This window comes from Pseudophryne corroboree, chromosome 5, assembly GCF_028390025.1.
Source record: "Pseudophryne corroboree isolate aPseCor3 chromosome 5, aPseCor3.hap2, whole genome shotgun sequence".
In the NCBI taxonomy this organism is placed as follows: Eukaryota; Metazoa; Chordata; class Amphibia; order Anura; family Myobatrachidae; genus Pseudophryne; species Pseudophryne corroboree.
Window position 1 is genome coordinate 298,129,039 of NC_086448.1, and position 17,473 is coordinate 298,146,511.

Below are 17,473 nucleotides of genomic sequence, written 5' to 3' on the forward strand. Positions count from 1 at the left end.
GGCATCGGGGGGATGAGCGCGACTCATCAGGGCTAATTGAATAGCCCCCGATGATACAATTATCCACGGTCTTCTTGTTATTAGATAATCCTCCTTTGAGCAAGGGGGTAATTCCGAGTTGATCGCAGCATCAAATTTGTTAGCAGTTGGGCAAAACCATTTGCACTGCAGGTGTCACAGATATAACATTTGCAGAGAGAGTTAGATTTGGGTGGGGTGTGTTCAAACTGAAATCTAAATTGCAGTGTAAAAATAAAGCAGCCAGTATTTACCCTGCACAGAAACAAAATAACCCACCCAAATCTAACTCTCTCTGCACGTTATATCTGCCCCCCCTGCAGTGCACATGGTTTTACCCAACTGCTAACAAATTTGATGAGGGGTAAATAAACAGATGTTTTTTTTAAAGTAAATGATACAAATATATATATTGAGCAGTGACATCAGCTAAATGTGGCGATATTTTGGCAATTCTTAATCATATAGTACACCAACCCTAGTTTTGTAAGCTCATTATTAGATCCTGCTGGTCTCCTTTCCTAGGCTAAATATTATAGCCAATGTTGCCACAATCTCCTGCCTCACTGCAAAGACTGAAAACAAAAACCCAACCAAACATAAGACACTACATTGAAATAAAAATATATATGTTCATAGAGGCATGTACTAGTTAATTGAATGACCTTATATATGTAACAAAGGTGCGATACAAAATGTTGACATTCAGAACGTTGATACAGATATTATGGGGTATATTCAATAAGAGTCAGGTCCATTCCGACATGCAGTTGTCGGAATGGACCCGACAACCCCTATTCAAAGAGCGGCCAAATCCGACTGTCGGATTTGGCAGTTCCCTGTGTCCTGTCCTGCCACTGCTGTCAGCGGCTGCCAGGTGCGCTGACAGCAGCAGCGGCGGGGGGAGCATCGTGAGGCAGCCGGCGGGGGAGCAGCATGCTGCGGCCGGCGGGGGAGCAGCGTGAGATGGCCGGTGGGCGGAGCAGCGTGAGGCGGCCGGCGGGGGGAGCAGCGTGAGGCGGCCGGCTGGGGGAGCAGCGTGAGGTGGCCGGCGGGGGAGCAGCGTGAGACGGCCGGTGGGCGGTGCAGCGTGAGGCGTCCGGCGGGAGGAGCAGCGTGAGGCGGCCGGCGTGGGGAGCAGCGCGAGGCGGCCGGCGGGGGGAGTAGCGCAAGGCGGCCGGCGGGGGGAGCAGCGTGAGGCAGCCGGCGGGGGAGCTACGAGCGGTGGCCGGATCTGGCAGCGGGAGTGATGTCTGCGGCGTCGAGGGAGGCACTACAGGTACTACTCTCATCCCCGTAGCCTCCTGCACCGCTCCCTGTCTCCTCACCTCATTCCGACTTGTTTTCAAGTCGGATTGAGTTTGTTGGAAAGGGGGCCAAAACCTGTCGGATTTGGCCCCGTTTCCGACAGCAGCAGGTGGATTGGCAGGTATTCCGCCGATCCACCTGCTTTCCGACAGCATTCCGACAAGTTGGATTTCCCGACTTGTCGGAAAAAATGTGCCCCTATTGAATAGGTCGGAACCCCTTTCGACCTATTCCAGTCGTTAACTGCCGTCTTTCCGACAAGACGGCAGTTTCCGACTCTTATTGAATACAGCCCTATGTCGACAAGGTGAAATGTCAGCAATAATATGACATTGTGAATGACAGAAGTCAGCATGCCAACATAGCATTTTAAGGTGATTGTAGTACTAACCCTAAAATGGGCATTCACAATGTTGACATTATGACCTATTGTGTTACTTATTACTTTTGCTATTTTGGCTACAGGCATTTTTTTTGTGTAAATGCTCCCATACATCAGCAGCTGATTGGTGCAATTTCCAGATCCTCCGATGGCACAGTCGGTGAATCAGAGATATTAAACATGTTTAAAAATCTCGATTCCCCGATCTTGCAGAAAATGGTCGGAAACAGCAAATCTGGGATTTTTGAAATGAAGAATTTCCCTGATTGGCAGACCGGTGGTGCCATCGGTTTGTGGAATAGGGGAAACAGTAATATATTGTTGTCATTATTATTCTATTTAGCAGCATATCTCACCGAGATACAAAAGACATCAGTTACAATGCCGGAAATAACATTAGACAAAATTAATAAGGATTATGTTCGTAAGAATATCTAATATGTACTACGGGAATACGAGAAATTATACAAGTACATATTTTTTAACGTATAGATCAGACTGTGTAGTATGTGTGCATAATAATATTGTAAAACCATAGGCATAGGGCCTAATTCAGGCTTGATCGCTACAGCAAATTTGTTCTCTAATGGGCAAAACCATGGCCCTCATTCCGAGTTGTTCGCTCGCAAGGCGATTTTAGCATAGTTACACACGCTAAGCCGCCGCCTACTGGGAGTGAATCTTAGCTTCTTAAAATTGCGAACGATGTATTCGCAATATTGCGATTACAAACTACTTAGCAGTTTCAGAGTAGCTTCAGACTTACTCGGCATCTGCGATCAGTTCACTGCTTGTCGTTCCTGGTTTGACGTCATAAACACACCCAGCGTTCGCCCAGACACTCCTCCGTTTCTCCAGCCACTCCCGCGTTTTTTCCGGAAACGGTAGCGTTTTTATCCACACGCCCATAAAACGCCGTGTTTCCGCCCAGTAACACCCATTTCCTGTCAATCACACTACGATCGCCGGAGCGAAGAAAAAGCCGTGAGTAAAAAAACTATCTTCATAGCAAAATTACTTGGCGCAGTCGCAGTGCGAACATTGCGCATGCGCACTAAGCTGAAAAACGCTGCGATGCGAAGAAAATTACCGAGCGAACGACTCGGAATGACCCCCCATGTGCACTGCAGGTGGGGCAGATAAAATATGTGCAGAGAGAGTTAAGGGGGTACTCATGGAGCGATCGCTGCTTAAAATCTAAGCAATCTGACTAGATTGCTTAGATTTTAAGCATGATCTCTTTGTGTGTACCCCCCCACAGCGACAGCGATGCGCAGCCCCGCGCATCGCTATCGCTGGTGCATGCGTGAATACGGCCCTTTAGATTTGGGTGGGGTGTGTTCAAACTGAAATCTAAATTGCAGTGTCAAACTAAAGCAGCCAGTATTTACCCTGCACAGAAACAAAATAACTCACCCAAATCTAACTCTCTCCGCACACGTTATATCTGCCCCCCATCCCCCCCGCGCAGTGCACATGGGGGGGGGGGGGGGGGGGGTAATTCCAAGTTGATCGCAGCAGGAATTTTGTTAGCAGTTGGGCAAAACCATGTGCACTGCAGAGGAGGCAGATATAACATGTGCAGAGAGAGTTAGATTTGGGTGTGGTGTGTTCAAATCTGCAATCTAATTTGCAGTGTGAAAATAAAGCAGCCAGTATTTACCCTGCACAGAAATAAAATAACCCACCCAAATCTAACTCTCTCTGCACATGTTATATCTGCCTCCCCTGCAGTGCACATGGTTTTGCCCAACTGCTAACAAAATTCCTGCTGCGATCAATTTGGAATTACCCCCATGGTTTTGCCCATTAGAGAACAAATATGCTGCTGCGATCAGGTCTGAATTAGGCCCATAAAGTGTTTAATCAGAGCTTTCAATAATTTATTTTACTGTATACAGTATATTTTCTTTATTTTTAGAAAATCAGAAACATCTCAAGGTCCTTTGTAATTTCCCACAAGCAGTCACACTATAATAATTTATTTTAGCTTCGTACTTCAAGAAATGTTTTCCTTTAACTGTGATATGGAAATGATGGTGCTTACAAAAGTGTATATACTATAATTCTCTGTCCGAAGAAAAAGCACAGACTTGTACAGTATACGGTAGTCAGTATACATACCCTCCAACATGACCCGCCCCACTAGGTACAAAATGCTCTGTTTCTGGACTTCCCTCTGAATTTATTATTGCCATCACCTGTGAAGAAACAGCTTTCTTATCATTTAACTAGTTCAACACAGGTGATGGAAATCATTAATTAAGAGGGAAGTCCAGAAACAGAGCATTTTGTACCTAGTGGGGTGGGTCATGTTGGAGGGTCTGAGTATATGTTTATTATTAAAAGTCCTACATTGTTCTTATTTATATAGTATGTACAACTGCTGTATTCTTTAAGAGTTCACAGGAAAATATATACCTACATGTAGGCATAATAAGGTGTAGAAGGGGTATTTTTGCTAACACAGGATAATGCAGCAAGACAATTTTAAGTTAATACTCGATTGCATTTGCAGTTCTTAAGAATTCCAGATGGTGTCACTGTTGCTCTAGTCAGCAAAAACGTTTATTCCTAACCTATAGCAATGTGGCTCTTTTGTATTTTAAAACAAACTGAAAGGATAGTAGATTTTTTCTGTATATTCTCCTACACTGTTATTTAATAATATTATCAAAGTAAATGGTATTAAAAAGTAATTTGAATGATTAGCTGTAACCTTGAAGCAAAAAATTCAAATTTGTTAATATAAAACTCACATTTTACACCCACTGTTTTTTTCTCTCAAAATGTCATCCTATATTAAAAAAAAAGGCTAACAGTGCTCCTCACCTCTATGGTAGGAATTCAAATGTTTTGCAAGCCAGTGGCCATTAGATGGAGTCTGACAGAGCAATTCAAGTGTTGCTCCGTTCGGGCGTGCACAGCTGACATTACTGTTATGTTGTTCCCTCATTTTGACGGGCTGGGAACTAATAATGTAATAATGCCTTAACAGATTATCAGGTCTTTGAGTTAGTGTTATACTTTGTTTTTTGTTCTTAAAGTTCACAAATACATATTTTCCTTCTTTCCTAATGATAATATTAACTATATAAACACTGCATGTTTAGTGGTGCTGTATAAATAACCTACACACACCAAAGCAGAAATAATTCAAATATATACATAAATAGAAATATTAAATTTAACTTACCTCCAATGATTGCGGAATTCCTATTCACCCCATCTTTCATGGCTTGTCCTTCATTGTTTGGGAAATTAGCAGTTTCTGGTGTGAATAGAATGAAGATAGGCATAATTACTGGGGGGGGGAAACAACTGGCAGCTGCATTTGAGAGGAAAATATGGTGGCAATTATTAAAGGCCAACGTACACAATTGCTCAGTTTAAGCAAATATTACGTTTATCGTGTAAGGTGCATTTTCGTCATGTGCTACTAGCGTATCCCAACAAAATCTAAAAGTATAGTTCAACAGTTGAAAAATCCACAAAATTTTGTTGGTGGCACACATTGTAGAAAGGCATACTGATCTATAGGAGCCCATTTATCAACAAGTTTTTTTCAGCGGTTAAACAGGGTTTTTTTTTTCAGGGGTTTAATTTCAGGTCTTGCTATCATTAATGATAGCGCTGTTTTTCAGCTTCTGTCCAACAGCGCTATTCTGTTTTCACATTCCCATATAAAATGGCTGGCTTGTGAATTTAGCAACGAGCGGTATTTTCAACTTACCGCTCGTTGTCTTATTTGGAATTCTCCTGGGTGATGCATGTTATATTGTGCTCATGAGCGGTATGGTCTCGGCGGGCAGACTTCGGGATCCGGGTCTATACCCAGAATGCTGCACCTCCTGGGAACAGGTCCAATACACTGCACATGCGCCGGATTCTGTGAAGAAAAACGAGCCGCCTTCTTCAGCTCTGACAGGCAAAATAAACAACACTGCCTGCTTCTTTTACATTACTGTGTAGCAGTACTGCAGAAAGCAGGTTAGTGATGAATTCCAATTAAAAAAAAATGTGCCAAGTGGTAACGCTAAATCTAATTAAAATAAAAACTCATTGATAAATGGGCCCCATAGTATGAAATAATATACTAGTATTTAAAGAACAAATTTATACTTAAAAAGTTTCATACTACAGCTAATACGTTTTTGACTCCTGTAGGATGATGAAGAAGCTAAACAAATCACAAAGTGTAGATACAAAGGAATAAAAGAAAGACTATACGCACCTAGGACAGTTGAAAGCACAACGCTGTACATATAGCGCTGATATATATATATCAGCCCTTTTACTGTATGGCCTATTTATTATACCCTTTTTCCCCAGATATTCATAAGGAAATGTCTGTTTCTGCACAAATAACTCACATTTTCACACCAGGGTATTTAAGACACGAAATATCCACGTACTGCTGAAAACAGCTGATCCCATAGTCTTGTGTGAGAATGTCCGTCTTGTGCATTTTATCACGTTCTGGAAAGTTTATTTTGGAGTTTGTACTAGCCAATAACTAAGATAAGCAGCTCTCACTAATGGAAAGAGCTATCAAAGTGACGAGAGAGATGTTTTCAGGTTCATCAGATGGGATGCGGTCAAGATCCCGCCAGCCGGGATCCAGACGGTCGGAATACCGACACCGGGATCCCGACCAGCACAATCCCAACATATTCTCCTTCTGTGGGTGTCCACGACACCCACAGAGGGAGAATTAGTGTGCCGAGCGCAGCGAGGCACCGTGCCCGCGAGGGGCTGCGTTGCGCTCGCCCCTCTGTCGGGATTGTGCTGGTTGGGATCCCTGTGTCGGTATTCCGACAGCTGGGATCCTGTCCGGTGGGATCTCGTGCTGATCCCCATCAGATCTCTCTTAGGGGCAGATGTACTAAGCCTTTGAAAGTGATAATGTGGAGAGAGATAAAGAGGGTAATTCAGAGGCGACGCACTCTGAAGCCTATTGTGGGGTGCACCCGCATCTCACTGGTGCAATTGCCTTTGCCTGATTGATATGCAGAGGCGGTTGCGGGGCGGGAGGGGGTGTGCCAACAGCGTTAGAATGCCGTTAGAGGGGAGCGGTTCGGACAATGCAGGTGTATCCGGACAGTTGCTGGAGCGGGCCACGGCGACTGCATGATGCCACGCGCAGCCGCTGCGACCCAAAACATGATAGGTAGCTACTTTGCGGGTTCGAAAGCATTGCCGCCGTGCGATGCTTTGACACCTGTGCGGTGGGGGGGATATGGCATGAAATGTGGGGGCAGACTAGCCCTGCGCTGGGCGTCCTCCCCCACATGTCAGAGAAGCTGATCGTAGATGTGCTAATTTTAGCACATTTACAATAAGCTCTGAATCGGACCCAAAGTATCATCCAATCAGCTCCTAACTGTCATTTTTCAAACACAACCTGTAACATGGCAGTTAGGAGCTGATTGGATGGTACTTTATCTCTCTCCACATTATCATTCTCCAAGGCTTAGTACATCTCCCATCGTTCTGATGTGTAGCTGGCCGAACTGGTGGGCGAAAGGACCCTGCATCCGCAAGTGCATACACACTTTTTGACATTACTCTCTTTTTGAGCATGCACAACCTAAGATTGGCGAAAGAATAGATTTTATCATTCGCCATAAGATCTGCTTATCACAGCAGCTGTCTCAGTGCTTTACATTGATACATTGCTGCAAAACTACATCCCTTATAGCCACAAATAGCAGTGATAAGAGATGTTAGTTATTACTAGATTATTACTAAATATGCCCCTATACGCTTTCATTGTATAACAGCTGAAGAACCAGTCTTTTTTTCCAAAGAAAACACTACAGATATGATATTTTATCAAACACACCTCAAAGTATAAATGTGCTTTGGAAAGGATTATTTACTTGTAGTAGCATACAGCATGGCAATTTGAAAGCCGCAGCAAAGGGATGACTAAAATACTCAGGGGACTATGTAACTTTTGTATCTAAGTAACTAAACACCTAAAACATTCATACTGTGGAAAGAAACACAATGCAGTCAGATGTTCTGGTAAACACCAAGCTCCATGCAGCATACATACTGTATCAATGTGAAGTTAAGCCGTCAGAATACAGGCAAAACGGTATAAATTGTGATCTAAACATCCATTTTCACTGGATTCATATCCAGCCGTACCGCAAAGCCGAGAACGTCCCTCTAAATACACCCTTTCCAAACCTTTCTCTCATTTAATATTTCTCACAAATAAATTCTTGCTTCCGCATCTCAGAAGAGGTGCAGGTGTTGCCCTAATGCACATTTAGCGAGAGCCATCAGCAACCTGGTTAAACTTGAGCGCATGTCTAGATAGCAAATCATTTGTTTATCCATAGGGCTGGTATAAATGTACAGGTTGCTGAATACAGCATCAGCATATATCTTTTCTGTTTTAAATAAATAATAATACGACAGGTAGTTCTACAGCAGCTGTAATAGAAATAAAATTAAGAGGCAAACAATGAAATAACATTTATTCCACCCCCTTTTTTTTAACAGGCTAAATTTCTTACTAGTTGGATGGGACCCCATTGGAGATTGCCTTTTCATCCATAGACCGACTGGAATATATATATAAACACTATTACAAATGACATGAAAGTATATTGAACTAAACAGAATGGGAGAGTCAGCATCCACTCAGTAGCGTTGGTGTCAGACCTAGCCGCATCGATATAATGGACTTAAATTTGAACGTATCAAAATATGCCTGCAAAACCACAAATGTTCCAATGCATTATGTGTTTACGTTCTGGTCACATTGCTACATAAACCCTTAATGAGGCGCCTAATATGTAATCAACTACATTGTTTTTGAATGGTAGATAAATGGGGACCCCATATGGTTGACAGACACAAGGTCAATATGGACAAAAGGTCAACATGACAAAAGGTAGACATATGAAAGATCGACACTAGAAAAGGTCGACAGGTTCATATGGTCAACATGACAATGTCAACACTCATATAATAAACACGTTTTTTAATGTTTTTGGACTTTTTCCTTCCTTGACTATCCATCCCACAAATCATAACCTTTAGTAATCTTGTGGCGAGTGAAGTGAAGCGAGACACCATGCCAGGGGCGTCTTAAGAGAGGAGGGGGCCCATGTGCAGACTCAGGGTGGCCTCCCACCTCTCCACGGCGCCGTAGGCTCCGGCATTGAGCCAAAGTCTACTGCGCATGTGCAGATCTCCAGAAGCATGGCGCTCGCCATGTTCCAGATACAAAATTTATGCTGTGTATGCATGGCGGCCATTTTGGATGGGATTTTCTTCCACGACAGCTGCGGCTGCAGATTCCAACGCTGAACTCCGGAGAGGTGAGTATTAAAATATGGGTGCAATGTATGCGGTTTGGGCCCCCCCTGGACCCAGGGGTCCGTGTGCACCACGCACATTGCACCCATGATAGAAATGCTTATGCACCATGCCCAAAGCACAGAGAGTGAAGCGAGCCTACTAGGGAACGCAATTGTACAAATGATGGTCCCAGATGAAAAAACTATCCACACTATCCCCAAAAATGCAAAAAAAGTGTGTCAACCAGTTTTGTGCTGGCTATTATCATGTTGAACTTTTGACCCATTCGACCTTTCCCAGTGTTGATCTTTTATATGTCTACCTTTTGTCCATCTCGACCTTGTATCTGTTGACCATATGGGGTAGATCTAATGACTGTAGATCTTCTATACCACACTCACATAAATGACTGCCAAATTATATGCCTTTATTCAAGCTAAATTGGAGCCATTCAATTCTAGATTTGCTAAATAAATTCCCATTAATTACTTTTCCTACTATGTAAGATGGAAAAAGTAATAAAAGGTAATATAATTTACAAACAATGTAGTATTTAAAAACAGTAAATGCAAATTGGTGAATATCACAACAGGGGTAAATGGCATGATTAGGGTGGCCATACCCGGGATCGGCAGGATCCCGGGATATGGGGCCAAATTTACCGGGATTTGAATCCTGGGATTGGGGATTCCCATCCCAGGATTTCTGGATTGCCCTGCACATGCACTGTTTGTTCTTTATGACGGGCAGCACTGAGCTCCCGGTTCAGATGCTGCCCAGCTGTGCGCTGCGCCATGTAACGTCAGAGGTTATGCAGTACAGCTCCACGCCGGCCCGCTAGCAATCTTAAATTAAGCAGAGGTGGACTGGCATGCTGCTGCTCACTCAGTCAGCACAGCGGGCTACAGGAGTCGGGTACATGATTTGGAAGTAGGAGGGAGCCCTGCTGCTGCAGACTAGTGCCACACTGGCCAGCCCAGCCCCAGTGAGACAGGGCCTGCTGCCTGGGCCATACTTGACCCTGTTGCTTCTCTTAAGAGGAGAGAAGAGGAGGACTGGGTGTGTCTGTTAGCAAGTTTTTGTGTTTTTTTTTTTTGGGGGGAGGGCTAGCGTGGTGCAATGGTGGGCCATGAGTTTCTGTGTTGTGGGGGGCTGGGCCGATGGGCCTGTGCTGGACAATGAATGTTATTTATTTAATACCCATGGTGTCGGGACCCTGGCTGAGTCCTAAAATAACATAACAGGAATAAAATAACATTCACACCAAGCAGGGGCCCACAGGATTAAATGTTTTACCTGTAGGCCTGTGCTGCTGGGCCAAGAATAAATAATATTTTCCTTGGCCAACACAATCCCTGAATCCCGGAAATCCGGGAGTGAGAGTTTTTCATTCCCAAATCCTGGGATTGAAAATACGGTCCGGGATTGGCCTCCCTAGGCATGATCCCTACTGTTATCTTAATGGGCCTATTGGATTGGGATTTGCTCTGTTTGCACTGTAAACGCCATATTGTAAAACCTGTATTTAAACATTTTCCATTTGTAAATGGTATGTTACTGTTTTAATTATATTTAAAAATAAAATAAAATGCTGGCTTCTAGGCTGGAACCCTTTATTGTAAACCCAGCCTTGCTATTAGCTAAAGACTACTGCAGTGTTTCATCACTGGGGAAGGGGGGGCATGAAGAAGCGATTCCAGGTGAAATGCACCACTGCGCCGTGTGCTGGGCTGTGAAGGAAGGCTCTCTCCCTGCCTGATGTGCCGCTGTGCTGCTATATAGCGCCCAGTGGTAGTCGGCAAGAGAGAAGTGTTATGGGGGCTAGGTGATTACCTTGATTGTCCCTCCCCCCTGGATCCGCTCCTGCTTTCACCCATTTTACTGGAGTAGTGGGTGGGATGCGGGAGGGTTGTTTACTCTCCCAGAGAATTGGATATTAAATCATTCAGTTTAATCAAATAAAAATCATTCCATACTGATTTCAAATATCAAATAAATAATATGTAAAGATCGGAGCAGCCGCACTAATAATAGTAATAATATCAGTGGGAGGGGTCAAAACATACTGCCAATCAGAAGTACCAGCGGACTGTCACCATCATCAATTTACAGCAAGGTTCTAGTACCCACAAGTGACACACCGCCTCACAGGCGTTTTTATTTGTTTTGCAGGATGTATGAAACATTAACATGAACACACATTTACTGTACCCAACTAAGGCTTGCACGCTGCCTTACTCTAAGTCATAACTGCAAAATGTTACCTAATCTACAATGAGTTGGATGCTGAAGAAATTTTTGTGCGCATACACAATTTGCAGCAAAAAGAAGATGCGCATGCCCAACCATACATTAGTCACTCAGTGTAAGGTGTTCATTTCTGCTGATCCTAACGTTAAGGTGGTCACTGCTGAAATATTCTCCAGAATATATAAAGAGTGAGTGCCCAGCTTTAGGAAGTTACAGTATGTTTCAATTTACTTCATTTCAAAATCCAGATTTATTTACACTGTTCAGTTAATTCATTGAAGTGGTTTTGTTATATTGACTTTTTAATTGCTTGACTCTACTTTATCTTTCATTGTTTCATCTGTACTTAGTAATTGTGAAATCGCTTTTGGCTGTGAAGCAATAAGCATAGACTTAAGTGTTGGATGTCATGATTTAACAAGTGGAAAGAGACTGTGAAAGATGTGCTAAAGAGTAAAAATGAGCAGAGAGCGTTGTGTTTATGAAATCTCTGTTGTTTCGTAGACTGTGTGTATTGTGTGTATTGATAGGCATCTATTGCTAAACTCATTTGCTGTATCGCCTAATTATCGGAATGCAAGCATGTCTGGATTTCTGGAAAGTCTATAGTTCCAAGCTTAAGGTGGAACAGTTGCAGGGGTGACCAGTTGCCCCTTGTTTTATTATTTTACAATTGTATTTTTACTTATTTTTTATATATCTGCAAACAGATGTATGTGTTGGTGAACATAGGCTTGCCATCACCAAAATAAGCACTTTCTACCTCTATACTTACTGGATGTGGTCAAGAGAGAACAGCAATTTGTTCACAGACTACTACATACCTCAAAATATACCCATTTTCCAAATAAGGACTGCTGAAGATATGTACATGTGAAGCAACAATTTGTTCTGATTGAGTTGCTCAACAGTCACCCTTGTGGAATGTATGTTGGATGATGGTAAAATCTATTTTTAGACCAATGACATACAGGTGCCAGTGCCAGATCATGCAGACTCCACTGGAGTTATGGGCCCTACACACTTGGCGATAATACTGAAAGATATGAACAATCTCGTTCATTAATGAACGAGATCGTTCATATCTTTCAGTGTGGAGGCACCAGCGATGAACGATGCGTGGCTACGCGCTCGTTCATCGCTGGTGCCCCGTCTCTTGTACATACAGGCCAATATGGACGATCTCGTCCATATTTGCCTGCACTGCTATGGAGCTGGGTGACGGGGGGTGTGAACGGGGGCAGTGAAGAAACTTCACTCCCCCCGTCACTGCCCCCCCCGCCGCAAGGTTGCCCGTATCCGGCAGCTCGGCGGCAGATCGCGCTGTGTGTGTAGGGCCCATTAGATTTGTGTGGGGTTTGTTCACACTGAAATCTAAATTGCAGTGTAAAAATAAAGCAGCCAGTATTTACCCTGCACAGAAACAAAATAATCCACCCAAATCTAACTCTCTCTACACATGTTATATCTACCACACCTGCAGTGCACATGGATTTGCCCAACTGCTAACAAATTTGCTGCTGCTATCAACTCTGAATTACCCCCAAAGCACAGCGACAAAATATTGTTTCATGAAAACACCACTTAAATAAATCATATTATACAACATTTGTTATCAATAAACTCTAATCTAATTCCCTCCTTATCCCTCTGTGACCTCTATTTAATTTCCAGATTACTGCAACTACAATTACTGTGTGCTTTGGGCTCTACATTATCGGAGACTGGCGTAGCCTCCCGACTTAGGAACGGACATCTATTAATTATATGATGATTATCTCCCAGCAGTGCTAAAGCTTTCAGACAGTGTTAGACAAGTACCAGAAAGCTGCTCTACGTTCCACAATCAGGGAAGTTTGGTCTTAGTATGAATGTGCAGTCAAATACATCCATGTGCTTTAACAAGTCATTCATATGAGTTACACAGTGTGACCCTCAAATCTAGCTGTGTTTTCCATTCAATAGTTCTAAAAAAGATTTTACAAGAAAGAATATGACATTTTCCTTACATATATCCAGACAAATATGCTACAGCTGATATTAGAACGATGCAATAAGTAAATATTATCCCAACAGTGTAATGGTGCATACACACTGAGCTATTTTCCCCCTGCCCAGCGATGTCAGCGGGGGTGAACGGCTTTCCATAGCAGGACGCTATGGAAAGCCGTCCACCCCGCCGTTCATCTGCAAATGAACGGCGGCTGCCAGCGATGAAGCGGGGGCGCGCATGAGTGCTCATCGCTCGTCGCCAGGGCATACACACTGGGCGGTTTTAAGCTGAAAGCAGCTGAATGGCACTAATCACTTATAGTTGCCATTGATCCTCACCTTTCACTTCTGCTTTGCCAAAAGTAAAACCAGACTAATGTTCTCTGCTTGTATTGTATGCAGTGCTTCTCGAATGCTGTATTCAAGATCCAGTGACAGCCCAGGGTTTAAATAGAGATGAGTGCGGAGTCTTGTGTTTGGTTAAAATTTTATGTTTTGTTTGTAAAACCAGCTTCTAAAGTTTTAAGTTTGAAATTCGGATGTAAAATCCGATTCTTGGTTTTTACTTTTTAAGTTTTCTTGAAAATGGATAAAGGCGGTTATTCAGAGATCGACGCAGATCGTTGCATCCGCAGCAAGATCTGCATCCACATCTTCACATGCTGGGGGCCGCCCAGCACAGGGCAAGGTTGCCCAGCATGTTTGGCGCTGCCTCACGATTCGTCCACAGTTTAATTGTGGATGCATCCCGTAGAGGTTGATCACTGTAGGAGGTCCAGTGCCACTTTTCAGAGTGGCACTAAATCAGAGTGGCTGTGCGTGGCATCATGCAGCCATCCTGAAGATGCTTCCGTCATGCCCCCATTTCGGCCACTGTGCTCCCGCAATGCTGAAGCACCGGCCCCGAATGCCTGCCGCTGTCAAATACTTTGCGGCCACATCACTCCAGGATGCGGTTGCAAGGATAAGGGTCGTGCATGGCCTGTGCAGACCAAATGGACGTGGCTGCGTCCATCTTTGAATCGCCCCCAAAAACAGGTAAAATCATGTCATTTTTGCAATCCAAAAAACCCCAAATTTGGGACTCAGTTTGGTTTGGATCCAAAAATTTTGCTGGGTACAGATTTATGAAGAACTAAAGTTCATCTCTTGTTTTAAGGATATCCATGCTTGAGCAAAAATGATTAAATCAAAATGACATATATTTATTAACCCTCCGTCAGGCGCACCCCTGGGACTCCCGAGTTCAGGTGCAGTGCGCCTGACAGGCGCCTGTTAGAAAATCGTCATTAGCACCTACTGTAATTAACTCAATTCTAATGCTCTTAAAGTGATCAGTGACCTTCATTAGGACGTACAAAGAGAGAAATTGTAGGTTTTACGGCCATTTCAGCCGAAAATCTGATGCAAAAAAGAGAAAACAAGAACATGAGTATAAGTTTGGGCGCAGTGTGCCTGAGTGGCCACCCTGTACAAACCTACATTCCGCAAAATATCCACAATCTTTGTAATTTTCATTTATAAAATGAGCAAAATAAACAATTAATAGATGAAAAGAAAAGGAAAAATTAACCTTCAAAGTCGGAGGAGTTTGGACGCAGTGTGCCTGAGAGGCCAGGAGGGTCAGTGCTGCGCTCCATGCAGGCGGCGGGAAAACTGACTAGGGGGGTTTTCGAACAGCACCTGGAGATAGGAAGGTACTAGCAGGGACAGGACCCTGCACTCCCTTGGGGCGTAGAGGGGAGCGAGAACAGCTTTGCGGCGCTTGTCAGGCCAGCTTCGCCTGACTGAGGATTAAGGCAACTGTGCTCAAGCATATATATCCTTAAAGCCTGGACTGTTATTGTGTCTTGAGGACCAAATTTGAGAAGCACTGATTTAATGCATTGTTTCTCAAACCCAGTCCACATGCAACCCCAACAGTGCATGTTTTCCAGATCATCTAGCTCAGTGGTTCCCAAACTTGGTCCACAAGGGCCCCCAATAGTTGACATTTTCCAGGAATATTCACAGAACTACAAGTGAAATAATTTACTCCACCTGTGGATCTTTTAAAATGTGTCAGTGAGTAATGACTACACCTGTGGCCCTGCTAGGCGACCTAGAACACATGAACTGTTGGGGTTCCTTGAGGACAGAGTTTGGGAACCACTGATCTAGCCTGAGCACAATTATTGTGTTAATTGACTAACACAATAGATCTGCAGGTGGTACTCATTATTCCTGAGGATACCTTGAAAACATGCACTGTTAAGCTAAACACTATACAATTATTAGAATAATTTTCTAATAATCAGGTACTCAGCATGTTTTATTGTATAGTGTATAAGTGTTTTAGCCAACTGCCGATTAAACGGTCAAAAAGCGCCCAGAAATGCTCGACTTCCATTATCCGATCAATAGGTCTTGACAGAAAATATCTGGCAAGAGATCCTGATATCATGCAGCGTAATGTGTAGGATAGATAACAGGACCTTCCAGTGACAGAAAAGTTGGCTTGTTTGTTGGTTCGACCCCAAAATTTGCATAGTGTGTACATAGCTTCAGGGTCCTGTCCCGAGCTTCAGAAACACTGATCTAAAGGAACAGACCACTTTAAAGAGCTCAATATGTGATGCAACAAATCATCTGCTCATACAGTTTCACTTCGGAACTGTGAAAATTTGTACCACGGAGTGAATGACATGACAGTGGATAACTGTGTGTCCAGTCCAGCATATCATGTACAGAGGTTATAGAAAAGCTTTGCCATGGCACAAAATAAAATGTAAAATGTACTGTATGAATGGACTGGGAACCATTACAGCCGCCACCCTTTGGAAGCTTTGGGTTTGTAGCCAGGCCATGGGATAAGGGCCCTCATTCCTAGTTAATTGCACGTAGCAACTTTTTGCTGCTCGTGCGATCAACTTGACGCCGCCTAAGGGGGAGTGTATTTTAGCATAGCAGGTCTGCGATCGCTTGTGCAGCCCTGCTATGCTAAAAAAAGTTTCATGCAAAACAAGACCAGGGTAAGACTTACTTACCCTGTGCGATGGATCCAGCGACGAAGGTCCCGGGATTGACGTCAGACATCCGCCCTCCAAATGCCTGGACACGTCTGCGTTCGCCTCACCACGCCTGGAAAACGGTCAGTTGACGCCCTGGAACGGATCCCGCCTGTCAGTCTTCTAGCGATCGCCGCTGCAATCACTTTTTCCGCTGGTGACATCGCTGCCCGGCGAGCAACGACACGCGTGCGCGATGCATCCACCGCGCATGCGCAGTTCCGACCCGTTCACACCACTGTGACAAACTGCAGCGTGCGAACGGGTCGGAATGACCCCCAAGGGTGGCTGAATAGCTGCCCTCATTTAATCAGCTTACCACATTTTTTTATATGTATGCATACAAGCCAAACTATAGACAATGACATTTATACCCAAATTGGAAATTACTTATTAATTACCCATTTGTTTTGTAGAGATGACATACAGGGGAGTTTAGTACAATAGAGATTGGATGTTATGGGGATGGGTTGAAGGAAGCTTGGATAATATTGGGGGAAAAAACACATCCATGACTCTTGGTAGATGGATATTATAAGATAACAGAGCAAAGTTTTCCCCTAAAAATGTATAGAATTTAAAATCAAACAACCTATATAAACAGGGGCATAGCCTGAAGTTTGCGGCCCACATACTGTAGCAACATTTTGTGAAAGGGCCCTGTCCCAATTCTTCTAGAGACACCTCTCTGCAGCAGTTGTTACGTTTATGCCTTAGTTCATATTCTGAACCATAGTAGTGCCTTAGTTACTGTTATTCCCCATAGTAGTGCCCTAGTTTATTTTGTGAACTATAGTAGTGCCCTAGTTCACATTATGTCACATTGTAGGGCTGCCAGTACATATTATGCAACACAGTACTCCCAATTCACATTATGACATACAGTGTCCCCAGTTCATATTATGCCACACTAAAGTGCCATTCACTTTATATTGTGCCACATTACAGTGCTCTAGTTCGTGTTATGTAACATTGTAATGTAATTCAGTTAATTTTTAACAACATTACAAAAGAGCAGGTCCAGGGGCATAACTAGATATACACAGTATTGTACGTTCCAATGCAAATGTTTGTAAGGGTCCCTATGTACCACCCATTGGTTAAAAAAATACACATAAAATATATAACTTTGTGGGCCCCTCTCAACTCTGGGTTC

At 43.5% G+C, this 17,473-nt stretch overlaps 1 protein-coding gene and 1 long non-coding RNA gene across 4 annotated transcripts in view; one reads left to right on the forward strand and one right to left on the reverse strand.

Annotated features, from left to right (window-relative positions):
• LOC134927662 (uncharacterized) overlaps window positions 1-11,335 on the forward strand; it is a 40,661-nt gene extending 29,326 nt beyond the window's left edge. The window contains exon 3 of the long non-coding RNA XR_010177701.1: window positions 8,225-11,335. This is a non-coding gene — a long non-coding RNA (uncharacterized LOC134927662). The remainder of the gene's footprint in view (window positions 1-8,224) is intronic.
• The window catches only part of CNTNAP2 (contactin associated protein 2), a 2,955,022-nt gene that overhangs the window by 1,636 nt on the left and 2,935,913 nt on the right, over window positions 1-17,473 (reverse strand). For 2 of the 3 annotated variants that reach the window (XM_063922438.1, XM_063922437.1), the window contains exon 23: window positions 4,905-4,979. In XM_063922438.1, coding sequence (XP_063778508.1) covers window positions 4,905-4,979 — 75 coding nt within the window. Of the gene's footprint in view, window positions 1-495; window positions 594-4,904; window positions 4,980-17,473 lie in introns of all 3 variants that reach the window. The other variant, XM_063922439.1, reaches the window with a different exon arrangement.